This window comes from Protobothrops mucrosquamatus, unplaced genomic scaffold (assembly GCF_001527695.2).
Source record: "Protobothrops mucrosquamatus isolate PMUCROS unplaced genomic scaffold, P.Mucros_1.0 scaffold1826, whole genome shotgun sequence".
In the NCBI taxonomy this organism is placed as follows: domain Eukaryota; kingdom Metazoa; phylum Chordata; class Lepidosauria; order Squamata; family Viperidae; genus Protobothrops; species Protobothrops mucrosquamatus.
In genome coordinates this window covers 166,467-181,587 of record NW_015387960.1, presented here as the reverse complement: position 1 = coordinate 181,587, position 15,121 = coordinate 166,467, and the positions used below count along the sequence as shown (strand labels likewise).

General features: G+C 36.8%; 1 protein-coding gene across 1 annotated transcript in view; it reads left to right on the top strand.

Moving 5' to 3' along the window:
* The first annotated feature begins 11,269 nt into the window (after positions 1-11,269).
* DCDC2C (doublecortin domain containing 2C) overlaps positions 11,270-15,121 on the top strand; it is a 38,451-nt gene continuing 34,599 nt past the window's right edge. The window contains exon 1 of the mRNA XM_015823290.1: positions 11,270-11,568. Coding sequence (XP_015678776.1) covers positions 11,270-11,568 — 299 coding nt within the window. The remainder of the gene's footprint in view (positions 11,569-15,121) is intronic.

Below are 15,121 nucleotides of genomic sequence, written 5' to 3'. Positions count from 1 at the left end.
CAATTTTTTTCAAGCAATCCCACCATCAACACACACACAATTAAAAAGTTTTGTAAAATTTCTCTTTCTTTTGTGCAGGTCTTGAGTATGGACCTTTCCCTCTATACTTGTGAGTATAGTGGGGTACAGGTAAGAGAAAAGTAATGTAGGAAATAAACCTTATTTATTAGATATGGCTATTTATAGTTACCCACTATGGAGAAGGGAAGTAATATTTCTCATGTGTTTACTTCACTCTTATTTGGCATTAGAGCTTGGGTTTTTTTTATTAATTAAACCATTTTTGGTATTTTGATCTTAGAAAAATCATTTTTTTCAGGATGACTTATAAGTAACTCCTCTTTTATCATTTCACCTGCAGACAACATGAACCCATAATATGTTCAATGCTTTTGCTTCAATATATATATATATTTGTGTGTGCATGTCAGTATATACAATGCAGGGAATCGCATTGTTTAGCTGTCCATGCAACAGGTAAAAGTGCGAAACATCTCTTGCATAGCTGAAGATATGTGGCTGACTAGGTAGGCTCATTCCTGTACAATACACAAAGAAGTATCTAACCACGTAGTAAACAGAAATCCACTAATTTTTGAAATGAAGACTCTTATCTTTTTTTAATAGGACTTTGATTACCGCTGCTGTGGATAGACTGTGATCTGGATAAAAGTTGGCACATAGGAACATGAAATATTTTTAAGAGTAGTGTTGAGAAGTTATTGAACAATGGTAGTAAAATGTAAATATCAGGAAAAGCAACAAAAGATGTTAATTTGTAAACTGACCTTAATCCTAATTACTCCAAAAGTGATGGATTAGAATATGTTTAGAAATACATGATGTTAGTATTGTACAGCTGTAAATATAATCTAGGTATTTCAAATATCAATGTTTACCCTTTAGAAGAAAAGAACAGAGATGACACAATTTGCATTCCTGAAATAAATACAGCCCACATTTAGGCAGTGCTTAGCTGTTTGAAATTACTGGGCTTTAAACTTTGTTCTGTCCAGAAACCTATAAACTCTTGAGTCAAAAACCTCAATTTCTTCACTTTTGAGATGAATAAAAGATATACAACTCTTTTTAGGATATTTTAAATAATATGTCTGTGATTTCCTTTTTTACACAAAACACTTATTCTTTAAACAAGAAGTCATGTTGATGTGGTTTCATAAATATATCTTCAGGAGAATAGTAATTTCTGAAAGCACACTAGTTCCTCATATGTTAAATATTTAATAGTTAAAATATTTGCAGCTATAGATTTCCTGGACTGAATTAATTTAAGGGAACAGTCCAAGTAGCATTTAATATTTTATAACTTGACAATAGGAAATTAAAAGATTATAGAAAGTATAAAACTATTTTCATAGGTTTAGGGTAGCTGGCATGCTTATGTCTATGTATGTATGGTTGAGGTTAAAGAAATGAATTTAAGCAGATCTTTATCCATGCAGTTTTATGATGATCAGGCTTGGGCTGCAAAGTCTGGATGAGCAGCAGATGGCAGCAAGGATTTAATGTTTTTTTTAAATCTATAAGTTATTATGCACTACAATAGTTGTTGTAATTTTTGCATCCAAGGTCTGATAATATGAAATTTTTAAATGGTTTTGCTTTATTCTTGCCATTGTAAGCAAGGAGAAGCTGAGTATCACCCATCCTGGTACTAAATCCTGAATTAATTTACCTAATGTTAACCATTACTCTACCTAAGACTAAGATTAGTTACAACTGCAAATTAACTCTTTGTGAAGTTCTGTATCTGTAATTAGGATGACTGAGTTCTTAATCCCATGACAGAAGAACATTCAATTGAAAGCAACATGCTTCTACCTGGATTACAACTGAGGAGGTGCATATGAAGAGACTGAAATTAAAATTAAATTTAGCATGTTTTTGTTTCATCAGGACAAATAAATCCATATGAAGTCTGAGACAAATCCCAGCTGTAAGAACTGGATATTAATTTAATTGGCTTCTCAAGGTTGCTAGTATTGGAAGTAAACTGGGATATGTTTATTAATATGAATGAGCTACAAAATTAACTCCAGCATGCAAACAAAACTTAAAACTGATTAACTGTCTCTACTTGACTTTGGGGGAATCTAGAACCCTACAGCTTCCTTACCACAAACAGTATCAGTGGCTTATAGTTTCACAGCAGCACAAAGGAACAAGTCAGTTCATAATTTTTTAGACCTATGTATGGATAACCAACTGCGTATGTTTATTTAATAAATATAATTAATAAAGATGTTCAATTTGAATATTTGCTATGATTGATTATAGGTTTACTTTATTATGCTATATTAAACTTACCTACATTGAGCTACATTGTTATACATAATCTACATTGTTATGGCATTTCTAAATAAGTCATTGAATCAGCTGCAGGGTTCATTAGGTGAACAAAACATTTTCAGTTAGCATGAGTCTTCCTTGCCTTCCACTCCACTATACCAATGAGCCCTCACAGACTGTTTCAGTGTGTTGTTTATAGCTAGTAGTAAAGATGTTAAATAAGGACTTGGGGGATGACAAAAGCAGATTTGGTGAATGGGTGGATCTTTAGTTCTCAACTTATCTCACAAAATGATTGTGAAAATTGAAGTTCTATGTACCAGTGCTCTTTAGTGCTTCAAATTCACTTCCCAAAAGGTGCTTCTGGGGATGTGAACATAATTAAAGGAGTTATATTTTTCCCTGGATCATATGACAATTGCAGAAGACAAAGTCCAAAAAAAGATTAATTTTTTTAAAGAATTGCAGACAAAATGCTCAATTGGCACTTCAATGTGCTCCAAGCTACTTTTTTGGAACTAAGTCTGAAATGCTTTACGGCCCACCCATGTACGCCATCTTGATTTCATATATAGAGGAGGAAAGGTATAAAGGACCAAAACATTTTTTTTTAAAAAAAAATGGGATACTGATCTCAAAAAAATCAAAATTTAAATGACTAAAATATAATATTCACTTACTTAGCATAATATACACAAACCAGCAAGAGATTCCACTAGATGATAATTAAGAAACTTTCAAATCCTTACAATCTATGATTCTAAGACTGAACATGTTTCTGAAAAACTTGTTAGCAACTAGCACATGAGCACACAACAATTTTATTTCTTGTATGTTTGCTTTCAAAATAATTATTAAAATAATTAATAATTTTATGCACAAGAGAATAAAAAGTTTTATCTTATTTTGTTGAGTTTTTCTTTTGCTCCCATTTATCTTTCTGAAAAAGGTAAAATCTGATAGTGTACCAGTAATACATTTTTAAGAGAATTTACCTGTTAATTTATTTAGTATCAAAAAGTTTGACTTTTTCTTCTATGACAGATGGTCCTATTTCCATATGTATATTATACTTTCCATGTAACAATTTCCTTTTTGTTCATATTAAACATTACAGTTTGGCAGCAAATCCAATCTTTAAATGCAACGCTAGGATAAGAACTTGTGAATTGTTCTAATTTTCTAATTATCGTTTTGGATCCACAGGGATGCAGAAGGAAATCTATGCAAACCTGAAAGCCCATGAATTACAAGAATTCCAATACTGTTGCAGAAAAAAAGCATAGTCCAGACTATGACCACAAAACACTGCACCACTTTTAAGTCTACAATGGTGGGCAGTCAAAGGGCTGAGAAGTTCCAAAGTGCAAGAAAAGGTTCTTTTACAGTCCAGGTCCACTTGGGAACCTGCATTACTCTCACATATATTTTTCTCTGGGTGCAGTTCTATAATCCAGCTGTCTGAAGATAGTTTGCACTATAATATTGAATTCTGATTGTTTTGAACATGAGACAAATCATCAGAAGGGGATGCTGCTGCTTTTATCAGATTGATGAGACACCGTTCCCAGACAGCTGATACGTTTAAGAGAGGAGAGCCACTGCTTTCAAAGGTGCCAGGTCAAAATTTCTAGGACTCAGATGTCCTGGGGAATCTTCACAAGTGAAAACCAAATTCTCTCTCTTCACAGACACTTTCCCCAAGCACGAGAATCAGATATTTGGTCTGAGTGGTAGGGAAAATGGAAGATTTTAACCCACAAATCAACTGATTCTCAGCATTGGAGAAATAGTGGTTAAGATAATAAAGTTTGGTTTGAAAGAAATGGACTTTTCCATTGTCTAAATCAGAATGATTCCGAGCCTGGAGAAGAAGCAGCATAACCTAACAGTTTTTCAATAGGTGGTCAGCTGATTCTAGTATCTCTGAAAGGTGTTCTAACACAGCTACCAGGAATTGGCAGCTAACTATAGTTCTCTGGCAGATCAGCATTAGATCCCCTTGTGTACAATTCTCCTCACTTCAGATTGCACTATTTTTCTCAGCTATGTGAAGGATCTGCCACTAATACCTCTCCAGGTTGAATCTGCCCTGAATATGGAAATCAGTGCGTGCAATGTGCAATATAATCATTTATGTTACCACACTGCCTTCTAGTGCCTTTGGGTGTGGAAACCAAGAATTTTGGGTTTGCTTTATTGCAAGCAGTAGTGTGTAAAAAGCTTTGAAATGTGTGTCAAGGAACTTTTTGCCACTTCATGGGAATGCTGATTGGGTAACTGCTGACTATTACCATCTCTGGTGTGTAAGTACAGAAGAGAGGAATACTTACATCCCAGAAGATAGGCTCACTGAGCCCTGTCTAAAAAATGAAATTCAGTGGTGAGAAAAGTAAGGTTTTACACTTAGGCAAGAAAAACCAAATGTACAAGTACAGAATAAGTGGTGCCAGGCTCAATGGCAGTAACTGCGAGAGGGAGCTATCTGTGAGCCAGCAGAGTACTGCAACCACCAAAAAAGCCAATGAAGTCCTAGGTGCATTAAGAGAGGGATAGAATCAAGATCATGTGAAGTATTAATACTACTTTATATTGCCTTGGTAAGACCACACTTGGCATACTGCATCCAGTTTTGGTCACCATCATTATGTGAAAAGATGTTGAAACTGTAGAAACAGTGCAGAGAAGAGCAACAATGATAATTAGGGAGCTGGAGGCTAAAACATATGAAATACATAGACTGCTGTTGGAGTGCCTTAGGCAGGGCATTTCTGAAGTTAGAGTTGAGATTTTACACTTGTTATTTTGGCACTACCATATTTGAAGATTTTTTTTTAAAGATATGGATTGGTATACCACTGTGCTAAAACAGAAGCAGAAGAGGCTGATCTGCAGATGTGCAGAAAGAGAAGAGCAAAAGTCTTTAGGGATATCAGGAAGGCATTCTTAATAGAGATTCTGATCTGTGGATAGTTTTTTTCTGGATGTATGACTTATGTAGCTCTTTCAAGGCATAATGATTTGTCTTAGGCACTTTTTAAAAAAAATAATTTCTGCCAATACTTCTAAAATGTTTAGAGTGGAATTATAGTCTATTGGCTTCCTATATGACCTTCAGCAAGTCAGGTGGTAAAATTGTGTAAAGAACATGAAAGCTAGAGGCAAGTGCATTAATCTTTAATGTATTAATTGGTTGAAACATCTATCAAGCCTACTAATTAAATTTCAAAATGCACTTGCTTTTGGAGTTTTATCTATTAGAAGGATGGCAATTTAATTAATGTGTTTTGGTGCTTGATCAAATTCCACTCACAAAAGAATCAGGTGGATATACATATAAACCAGGCCCTCTGGTGATCAGATGGATGCATGGTTCCATTAGGTTTATGACAACATATGTCAGCGACTGACAAATGTTTTCTTTCAAATGTTTTTTGACTCCCTAACTCAGTCCAAAGCCCTAGTATTCCTAGTATTCTATTTGGATGGAGATTCCCATCCAAATAGAAATGCAATGACCATTGTACAGCTGAAAGCCTGAAAATGATTTTAGGTGTTGGAAGGTTTTTTTCCTCCTCTTACCCCAGCTCAAGACCTCCTGTTCAGACAATTTATGGCAATTGGAGGAAAAGGCATGTGGCAACATGGTTGGGGACAATTACTGCTTGGCTCCAATTGGTCAGACAGTATACTGTGGGTCTATCCCTTCCGTCTGGTCCCATGTTCTGCAAGACATGTTAGCTGCAGCCATCTTGTTCTTTTTAACTGTTGTTTGACTCCTTCACAGGTGACCTAGAAAAGGACTGGTCCATCCCTAATTTAGAAATTGTAATTAAAAAGAATTGAAAGGAATCAGCTCTTGAATTTTCATGCATGGTGGCCAATTCTCTTCACAGAGGGCATACACTCTATTCTATGTGCAACCAGCCCAAAACCAAATAAGATCAGAACAAAAATTAAATTTTGATTTAATTTAAATTAAACTCAGTAGTGTTAATAAGACTCCCAACAGGTTTTAATACTTTGTACTGACCTGGTCAGGGGGATGTGATGGCTCAGTGGTTAAAGACTCTGAACAGCTTAGGTTCGAGACCCAGGTGCTACACAACGGGATGAGCTCCCATTGCTTGTGCTAGCTCCTGGTCAGCTAGCAGTTTGAAAGCATGCAAATGCGAGTAGATGAATAGGTACTATTTTGATGGAAAGGTAATAGCGCTCCATGCACCTCTGCGTATAGTCATACTGGCCACATGACCATGGGAAATGTCTTCGGACAGTGCTGGGTTCCTTGGCTAAGAAACAGAGATGAGCATCGCCTCCTAGAGTTGGACTCAACTGGAAATGGGAAACCTTTACCTCTACTGATCTGATATTAAAAATTATAGTTGCCGAAACACCAGGTTTTGTGGACTTGCAGGCTGAATGATAATTTATCACTGTATGTAAAATGTAATTTTGAATTGTAATAGTGCAGAAGTGGCAATGAAGCAAAGCACAAATTCTTCAATTTTATCATTAACTGATAGAAGCCATATGCACATATGTATGTATGTATGTATGTATGTATGTATATGTATATGAGCACTGCATATATTGTGACCATGAAAACCACTTGCCTAGTTCAGCTCCCTGGGCCTTGACATTGTATATGTATTACTGTATCCTGATTCATCTAAGACACGACCTTTTGACTCCATGGGCTACATCTGTTGTGAGATTAGGAGCCAGATTACATATGCAGATGCGTATATCCATGCTATATAACAGTGATGGCGAACCTTTTAGAGACCGAGTGCCCAAACTGCAACCCAAAACCCACTTATGCATCGTCGGGTGCCGGGTGGGTGTGGCCCATTGGTTGGGCGTGGCCCATTGGGTGGGCGTGGCTGCGGTGGTAACGCCAGACTGGGTGGGACTAAAAAATTCAATCAATCAATTCCAACTTTGCGAGATCTTTTTTTTCCCCGCGAGAAGTTGAAATTGACTGATTGATTGAACCCTTTTTTTTTTTTGTACACAGCGGCGGAGGCCTAAAGCGAAAAAGTTTTATAAAACCCAGCTGAAGGCCTAGGACTGGGGCGACGGTGCGCGTGCCCACAGAGAGGGCTCTGAGTGCCGCCTCTGGCACCCGTGCCATAGGTTCGCCACCACTGCTATATAATATGTACATTAACCTCCCGAGGGGAAACACTGGGAGGAAAGAAGGAACTGAATGAGTGATGAATCCAACTTTCCCACCCTATCAACAATTCTGCCTCCAGACCAGATTTCCCATGATGGGTGATCCTGATATTGTTATGCCAAGAACAAGCTTCACAGGCAGATGTTTCTAGATCGGTCCTTTCTGGAGGCTATAAAACGAAACAATGTCCAATGAGCAATTCCTCAGCCAATGCATACAATGTTCAGGAAAGTAATAAATACTGAAATATAAAGCTATAAGATTGATAACTATTTGTTTTTATAGAAAAAAAATACAGACTATCCCAAGAAGTGTTAGATGAGCTCAGGAATGCAAAACCTAAGGCCATATCATTAACTATAGCAAATCGGTAGATAATAGGTAATTGATATACTATATAACGGAATAGTGATTATTTAACCTTCTAGGATGGAGTGGATTGCTTACCACCACATTCAATATACCATAAATGTGCATATTCAAGTACTTTTTTTTCTAGATCTGGATTTATTATTTTGTTTAATTTCACGTGTGCCACCCCAAGAATGATTTCATCCCAACAATTATCTCCTGCACAAAAAAAGAACATTTGGAAGTCTGAGGAAAAAACAGCACAAGTCTGCCACCTGGAGTGAGTCTTCTATAAGACCAATAAATGACTTTGAATAATGATTTTATATACTGTAATACAATTGATGTACATCATACTTTGCTAAGTGTAAAAATCCGATGTATATCCTACAGACAAATCACAGGGATGCCAATGGATCTTTCCCTGAAGTACAGGTAGTTCTCGACTTTCAACAGTTCGTTTAGTGACTGTTCAAAGTTACAACAGCACTGAAAAAAGTGACTTATAACCATTTTTCACACTTGCAACCATTGCAGCATCCCCATGGTCATGTGATCAAAATTTGGATGCTTGGCAACCGACTCATATTTATGATGGTTGCCGTATCCTGGTGTCATGTGATCACCTTTTGCAACCTTCTGACAAGCAAAGTCAATGGGGAAGCTAGATTCACTTAACAACCAGGTTACTAACTTAACTGCAATTAACAACTGTGAGAAGATTAGGCAAAACTCACTTAACAAAGTCTCACTTAGCAACATACATTTTGGGCTCAATTGTCGTAAGTCGAGGACTACCTCTATGTGGCTTAATTTTGCAATGTAACAGAAGAAAAAGAAGAAAATATGGAGAACCTTTCTTTCCAAAAGAGATTACATTTTGACTTTGAATAATAATTTTATATACTGTAATACAATTGATGTACATCATACTTTGCTAAGTATAAGATCCTATGTATATCCTATAGGCAAATCACAGGAAGGATGGATGAAATGAGTATACCAAAAAACCAAAACGCTTAATCTCTGTTCCATTTTTAGAGGAGAACTTGTTCACCTTAACAATGTATTTGGCATTGATGCTGTTCAGCTACTTTTCTAAGAAGGTAAATGGGATTCTGCTTTAATGTTGTTGAAGGATCTCTCTATCAAGAGCTTCCTTATAAATTAAGTATGTTTGAAGCCCCCCCTGTCCTTGTATTAATTTGTTGGGCTGCCCTGAACTCATGCAAATTCCAGGGCTGACTTGAAATCTGTCAGTGCATTCCCAGGATGTTATGAAGCTCCTGTGAGTTTGGGGAAGATGGGCTAATTAACTAGCAGCACTTTGTTTTTCCAGGATCTACAAAACAGGCAGTTTTACACAGAAAGGAACGCCTCTTCATCTCACACCTCCTGAATTTTCTCCTGGTTTTTGTACAGGAAAAACCAGAGAACGCTATCACTCCTCCTCCTCCTCCTCCTCCTCCTCCATTACTTTAAGAAGCATCTATGCTGCTTCCTTTGCACAGTGACTATAGGAAGGAAACTGGTGCAGGGAGAATGAGGGCAGAGAGGTACCAGCTGGTAGCTGCTTTTTACAGGCTCATTTCCTCAGCCTCAGAGTTCTAATCCTGCTTTAGGAATGGTATGAAAGCCAACTGGGTGGCTTTGGACCAAGCACTCTCTCAACCCCAATCCACCTCACAGGGTAATTGTGGGAAAATAGGAGAAATCTTCATTTAGTATTAAGTATTTTCACCACCTTGAGCTATTTACAAAAATAATAAAGACAGGCTACAAATAAATAAATATTCAATTAACACTGCCTGGAAAAATACCTGAAGTTAAAATGATTGTCCTTTCTAAAGTCCTGTTTTTAAATCAAGCACTTCCAAATATTGTACCATTACTTTATTCCCTTGGTTTTCTGTAGAGCAAATGGTTTTCATTTTCACATAATTATAACAAATAAAAACATGGTAAACCACACAATGTAAACCAAAGCTTGATGAGGGCTTACACATACCAAATATTTAAAAGTACTTTGATGCCGTTTAGTTAAGGCAATTCATATTATGAGGAAGCCAAATAATATTTAGCAGCATCAATTCTAAATTGAAGCACAAGAGATTTTTTTAAAAAATATTCAGGAAGAGAATTTTGGAGATGAACTGAAATATTCTCTTTGAAGTTTTCTGAGAAATAGGATTTGCTTTAAATCTATTTTAGTAAGTCATCATTTACAGTAGCTGATTAACAAAATAATTCATAGATGGCCGCACACTAAAACTGCATCATGTAAACTAAGTTTTCTAGATTGCGTAGTAGGGGAATTGAAAAGGATGATCTAAGGATCTGTTGAAATTTTTGTTGCTTTAAACATCTATTTCTTGTCTGCTAAGGCATGAAAACAAAAAAGCAAGATACATATACGTGTACATAATTTTTTTAAAAAAAAATTAAAAAAGCAAAACAAAATCTTTGCAAAATAATAAAAAGGGAATTCTGGCAGCCCTCCCCCCTATCTCCTCCCCCGCTTTTTCCGCCAGCTACTAATTGTTACTTGCATATTTTTATCTCCTACCTGTTTGGGTCATTTTAATCATTATTACAAGTAAAACAGTTTCTTCAGTTCTTCTATTGGGAGTTTCTCTTTTTTCCTAAACAGTCCCCCGTAATCTAAGCTTGCCTTGCAAGGGTGACACGCTGTACTATAAGGGAACCCTTCCTGACCGAATAGTCGTCATTCTCCCTTTGCTGCAAATCCTTCAATTCCCTCGTCTTCCATCCTGGACTGAGGGCCAAGTTTCTCTTTTCCAAGGCTGTGCCTGAGCGTTGCCTGAACAGCGAAGAACCAACCATTGCCAACTCAGCGCCGTTTCAAAAAATCTTTCTTGGAGACTCCCGCGGGCGAAAGGCGACGGCAGACCCTGGACCTCAGCCGTCTGGCCGATCTGCAGACCCCTCTCCAGCTCCTCGATGCAGCCGGAGCAAAAGCTCAGTGCTGGAAAAGGCTCGTTCTCGTCCCGCCCCCCCCCCCGCCCCGCCTAACAAGGTTTCGAGGCAACCGCACCACCTTCTCCCTTGCAAGGATACTTGGTGTAATCTGTGAGTCACAATCCTCCCCCTTGGCGTGACGTCCAGCCCGGTGGGTTGAGGTTAAGGAGGGGGGGGGGGAGACAAAGCTGCCCCTCGGAGAACTTGTCGGGGAGGGGAGGGCTTGGGGGTGGGGGGGAAAAATCAGTGTTGATGACACTATGAGGTAGGAGGTTGCTGAAGCAGGATCGTTTTAAACGAGGGGCTTAGGCAGTCTCTGAAGCTCTTTTTTGCCCCCCCTTACTTCGCTTTGGGGGTAGATAGGCGTCTCGTATAGCTGTTTTCCTTTAGATGTCCCGTGGTATTTTTTATCTTCCCCAACCCTCTGTCTAAAGTAGTAGATTCAGTATGGTTGGGACAGCTCAGCCTCGGCCCATGTACAGCTTAACAGATTCCACTCCTGCCCGGACAATCTGGGTCTACCGTAACGGGGATCCGTTCTACTTGGGGAGGAAATTTATAATCAACTCTCGATACGTGCCCACCTTTGAAGCCTTCATGATCCAGCTGAATGAAGGTGTGCCAACACCCTTTGGGGTGCGGAAGCTCTATACACCCAGTCAAGGGCATATTATTACAGACCTACCGGATTTGCAGCAGGGAGGTAGATATGTGGTTGCTGGCAGGGAGAAGTTTAGGAAGCTAAAGTAAGTATGAAGACCGGACCGTTGCAGTCCTTTTGGATCTTACGTGTTTTGCTCAGGTTATCCCAAGGTGCAAAGTTGCTTTTTCTCTCCTTCCTCCTCTCCTTCAGTTTTACTAGATAACAATCCAGCTAGTACAAATTTCAAAAGAAAATCTGCACGGTGCTAATTTTAAACCTTTATCCAGTACTGCCAAAGGGGAAAAAAAAAGATGCCGGTGGAAAATTCAAAAGTCCTTGTTGCAAAGTTTTTTCCCCCCCTGCACCCTTGTGCTAGGTGAATGCGTTTGCCTTTGCAGTATTCATAATCTGCATTAGAAACTGATAGTAAATCAGTGGATTTATAGCTTGCCTGATATATACTAGGGATGAAATGCAGCAAATAATGGTTTTAAAATCCCACAAAATAGAAAATGTCTCACATTGTTAGATAATCTAGAATACCTATGTAAGAAATATTAACTTCTTTATATTTTGCTTTTTGCACTGTGTTTTCATAGGCGGTCCATCTTTGGAAGTATATAATTGTCCTGCACCAACACAACTCAATTTGCTAATTTGATATTCCTTATTCCTTTCTCTGCCTTGGATTTATCTAATTATTATGAAATTCAGTCTGCTCTCTTCCCCTTGCCAAAGAGCAACAAGGACCCTTCAATTTTATCTTTGGCCAGAGTTTTTGCCATTGATTGTTGTGTGATCCCAAGCTATTGATTAGTTCGGAGAAAAAGGGGAAATTCGCTAACCAAGCAATGTGTTTTGTGAATATAGCCAATGAGTAGAGAACTTTTACATGCTTTTTTCTGGAGCAAGGAAATTAAGAACAGAGGCACTACAGTATAGGCCAATAAGTGGATCTCTACCTTGGGTCACTTACTTTCTGTTTGTTCTTAAAACAGTGGAGAGTGATTAAAAACTCTGATTTGGCTTAAATAATAGCTAATTTTAGGGGGAGTTGTAGTGATTGGATTGCCTGTAAACTAGTGGCCAGCTGGTAAAATCACTTGCTTACCAGGAATCCATCAATTTAACAACTGCCTACATTGTATTGAAAGAACTAAGATTCATTTTTATGATAATATTTCATTGTTCACTTTTTAAAAAAAGTTATTACTATTCAAAAACTGGAAATGACTTCTGATATCTTCTACACAGTATTCTAAACTTGTTCTCAAAGTCTTTTGTCTATATGCAAAATTATTCATAATTAAGACTCATTAGAATCATTGAGACTCACACGTTATTGACCGTTCAAAGTTACAACAGCACTGAAGAATGACTTATGACTGTTTTTCACAGTCACAACCTTATCAGTATCCCCAGGATCATGTGATCAAAATTCAGACCCTTGGCAACTGGTTCATATTTATGACCGCTGCAGTGAATTTTTGATTTAAAAAAAATTGTAAGATTTTGGCATTAGCATTTTAAAGCTTAATTAACAAAAAACAAGGTCTTGGTAAAAATATGACTTCACAAGATCAAGATGATCTGATGAAAAATACCTGGTTTTAAAATTGAGAAAATGGTTAGATATTGTCTTGACTAATATGAATTGTATGTTGTCAAAATTAACTATGTCAAAGTATGGAATGAAGTTAAAAAGGATATGTTGAGATAGAAAAAATTTGCAGTTGGGAACTGTGATTAAGATAAATATTTTACCTAGAGTGTTATTTTTATTCCAGACTACCTTGACTGATGTAGCATTTAAGCAATGGCAAAAAGATATTTCCAAATTTATTTTGCAAGGCAAGAAAACAAGAATTAAATACCAAGTGCTGCAAGATACTAAGGAAAGAAGAGGGTTAGGACTATCAGATTTGAAACTGTATTTTGCAGCTTGTTTTTTTTTTTTTTTAGTATGGATGAAAGAGTGGGTGTCTCTAGGAAATAGGCCGTTATTGGAATTGGAAGGACATAATTTAAGATTTGGTTGATACAGCTATTTGTGGTACAATAAAGTTAAGGTGAATATAGATTTTAAAAATCATTTTATTAGATATGCCATATTGAGAATTTGGAATAGATATAAAGCAAAATTGTCTCCTAAAATCCATTGTCACTCCAAGGAGATTTTTTGAGAAGGGAAATGATATTTAAACAAATTTGGTTAACTTATGTTGATCTGATGAGTTGGAAGGTTTTACATGCCATTGGTTTCCCTATGCTCAGTTAATGAGAAGATTTAAGCTTGATAAGAATTATGAATTTGAATATGGTAAGACTAAATTTGATGTGTAGTTGTGTACAAATGATCATATTATTTCTGTGTACACTTTTATTGAAAAGGAAATAGGATGAACAAATTAAAATCTGTATGATAAAATGGGCATCAAACTGAGGGTACATTTTTCATCTTTGGTGGACATACAAGAAAGTTAGGAAATATTGGGATCAAGCATATATTCTGATGCAGAAGATTTCAAAAATTAATGTACAATTGAAAACAGAAATTTTTCTTTTGGATTTAATTGACATGCAAATGGAAATTGTCTTATGGAACTTTGCTTTTATATATGATAACAGCAGTGAGACTTTTACATGCACAAAGGTGGAAAGACTTACAAATACCTATAAGGGAAGAATGGATGGTGAAGCTGATGGAACTGATGGAGATGGTGAAATTGACAGCTTTGACTAAAGAAAACACTGGCTTAATTCTACTTGGAAACCACTTTTGGGATTTTTGTGAGAAATTGAAAGAAAAGAAATGTTAATTTTGGGATCTGATGATTAGAATTATGCAGTATGATATGAATAATATGGATGGATGGATGGATGGATAGAAGGAAGGAAAGAAGGAAGGAAGGAAGGAAGGAAGGAAAAAGTGATCAATCTCTATTGCTCTATACTGTTAAATAGAGCTCTAAACAGAGCCACAAAAATATATAGTGGTCCAATTCCCACGACATGTTTAACTTGAAAAGCGAGTTGAAGGTTTTATGTGTCCTAAGAATAACAAAGGGTCTCTTGACAAGTATCCTTAAGGAAGTTGGATTTAATAAAAAAAATAGCTCAATTGTACAAAAACTAATTTCTCATAGTCAACTAACTCCCTTCAAGTCATACAAACTATTTATCTGAGAGTTTATTTCTGAGCTTCTGTTGGGACTTCAATTCTTGAGTTGTTTGTCTCTCTGTGTACCTTCTATCTCCTCCACAGAGGGTCACCAAAAGTAAAAAGCTTTGTTACAAATGTATACAAAGAATGATTAATAATAAAAACTGATCCTGTAAAATAGACATAAATGGGAATTAATCATCTCTTTAGCCTTTAGATCAAATCCATTTCTCATGCTTATATTGTTCATCCTTTGGGGGATAAATTATATTGAAATTCTATGGCTTATAAATTTCTCAATTGTATGGAAAGATATGAGCAGTGAAATTATTTTTCTTGAACTAACATTTGTAAATAATGACATTTGAAGTAAACCAACACTTCAGCCCAAATTGTTTATTAATGTATTGTTACTTTAGCTTTTGTTGTTGTTGTTGCAGAGTTATTTTCTATGAAATATCTATGGTGAGAACTCTAGTAGTATGGTGCGTGG